This window comes from Zingiber officinale, chromosome 1B (genome assembly GCF_018446385.1).
Source record: "Zingiber officinale cultivar Zhangliang chromosome 1B, Zo_v1.1, whole genome shotgun sequence".
Lineage (NCBI taxonomy): Eukaryota > Viridiplantae > Streptophyta > Magnoliopsida > Zingiberales > Zingiberaceae > Zingiber > Zingiber officinale.
In genome coordinates, this window is record NC_055986.1 from 164,847,014 (window position 1) to 164,849,469 (window position 2,456).

The 2,456-nt window shown below is 44.3% G+C and overlaps 1 protein-coding gene across 1 annotated transcript; it reads left to right on the forward strand.

Annotated features, from left to right (window-relative positions):
- The first annotated feature begins 306 nt into the window (after window positions 1–306).
- Window positions 307–837, forward strand: LOC122044334 (dirigent protein 22-like). Its single transcript, XM_042604840.1, has one exon. It carries the CDS (start codon window positions 307–309, stop codon window positions 835–837), a length of 531 nt encoding a protein of 176 aa, XP_042460774.1.
- The last annotated feature ends 1,619 nt before the right edge of the window (window positions 838–2,456 follow it).

Sequence of the window (2,456 nt, forward strand, 5' to 3'; positions counted from 1 at the left end):
GGGCTGCTAAATCAACTAATCGTGCAAAAGATCTTATTGGTTGACCAAATTAATTAATCATTTGGCGACTGATTCAATTCTGTATGTCCACAACGACGCGCTGGTCTTTTGTTTCAATATCAGACGAGGCAACTAACAAGAGACGGCGACGACCTGCTACCTTCAAGTATTAAGTATTAACAAGAGACGACTCCGTCCCTGAGTGCATTACTATAAATAGAGCCCTGCAACTGATCCGCAATATTCAAACACATCTCATCATTCCTTCCTTCCTTTGCAATTTGTTAATTACTCCATCTCTGTAAAATGGCAGCCTCCTCAGTCATTCCTTCCTTGCTCCTCTTCCTCTTCGTAGCTGCCGCTGCCGCTGCCTCCTCCAACTCCAATGGCTACATGCACCTGCGCTTCTACAACCACGAGAGAATCCTTGGCTCCGGTCCCAGCGCCACTGTCGTCTACGCCGTCCAGCGACGTGACTCCAACTCTGGGGCTGGTTTCGGAAACGTCATCGTCTACGACAACCTTCTGCGGTCCGGGGTGGAGACAGACTCGCCCATCGTCGGCCGAAACCAGGGCATGGGAGTGGGCTCGAGCTTGGCCGAGAATTCTGGCCTCACCAATTTCCAGCTGGTGTTCACCGCCGGCAAGTACAACGGCAGCTCCCTCGCCCTGCAGGGGTTGTTCCCAGTCGCCCCGCTCAGGACCGTGTTCGAACGGGCGATCACCGGAGGCACAGGAAAGTTCCGTTTGGCCAGAGGATACCTCTTGACCACGGAAGTTCGTGCTACCAACACCACCCTCACCGGACAACTCGACGCTTATATCACCTTCCGTTGAGACTTGGGATCAACAATTTTATTCTTTTCTACTCATTTATAATTCATTATTTCATAATCCTTGATTTTATGTATAGAAATACATTCATCTTAATAATTAAACTAAATTGTATTATAAAAGATCGTGATTGTTTTGGGTGATCAAAAAGGTTGGTAAATTAGTTCTTTTTTATCTTTTCGTACTGAGCAAATTAAAGACAGCAATTAAATTAAAACTTGAAGAGTTAAATATGAAGGAAAAAGTGGATCATATGCAACCATTTTACAAAAGAATGTGTTCCGATTAGGGATGGGTCAACTCTGCGTAAGTTCCTTTTTTTACTTTGGCCACGCTTGTTGCTACTAGAGTAGCATCCTTCAGTTGGGTCGGCCTTGTTTCACCTTGCGTAGCACCCTCCTTCCTTTTTGAAAAAGATTTACCATAGGTTAAGCATGGACCAAGGCGCACCTTGTTAAAATCATTGTAAATTTAACCATAGACAACGATTTAAAAAAAATCATTGTTTTTGATGTAACAGTTACCATAAAAAAAATAATGATTTGACATTATCCATTGTCTTTGAGTAATCTTTTGAAAACAACAACGGATTTTACAATGATTTTCAAAAATCATTGTCTTTAAGTGATTTTTTTATTCTTTATAATGATTTTAAACTGTTGTCAATGAGATTATAATTGTTGTATTTTCCCACCACAAAACTCGTGCCAAAAATTGATTCACAGCGATTTATAACTGTTGTCGATGAAATTATAACCGTTGTGTTAAATTTCACCTAAAAACTTTGCCAAAAATTGGGAGGGTGAGAGTTTTTTTAAGCCTTAGTGTCCCTTTCAGGAAAATAAAGCTTCCACCCTCCTCGGAGCTGGATTCCCTCTTTCGATCTCGTCTCTTCCCCTTCCTTCTCCTACTTCGAGTCTTGATCTCTGCCTTCCCTAACCCCCTTGGCGGCTTAGATCGGAGGAAGAAAAACCCTTCCATCCTTTCTCTCACGTGGACGAATAGGAAGCGGGGCACTTCACGCGACATCCTCCGATGCATCAGTGCAGCGATTCTTCTTCCTTCTTCGTGATCCATCTCCTCCACTCCCAAGGACCAACGGCAACCTCCTCTCCACTGCCGACCGGCCGTCACCACACCTCATCTTCTAAAGCACCTACAATCATCCCTAACCTTCAACTCAAAGCCAACACAAAAGCCCTCTTCTCACGCGGACACACTCCCAATGCCAAGCACCTAACACCAGAACTCCTTCATCATCTTCTTCTTCCACCCATCGCCAACACCATCAAAGCTCCCCACCTCCTCTTCGAGTTAGAAGAGGAGAGCTTCTTCCTTCCTCTTCATCCTCCCAACCACGTCGTGAGTCCCTTCTTTGGGTAAGAAGAAGGGATCCATCCGACCATTTTCTCTAACAGCATCTCCAGCCATCCACATAGATCTTTCCTTCGGGCTAAAAGGGAAGCGCTCCCACCTTCCAGCAATTCCACCCAGAGCTCACAGCCACCTCTCCTCTTTGGATTAGAAGAGGAGAGCAAGGATAAATATGAGGATGTAACGATTAGAGTAAATACGTCAAACAGATTAACTGAAGCATTTTTAATAAGGATAAGGTTACATCA

Bases quoted from the DNA above. Each gene is read 5' to 3' on its own strand.
- LOC122044334 (XM_042604840.1), top strand. From the start codon at position 307: ATGGCAGCCTCCTCAGTCATTCCTTCCTTGCTCCTCTTCCTCTTCGTA.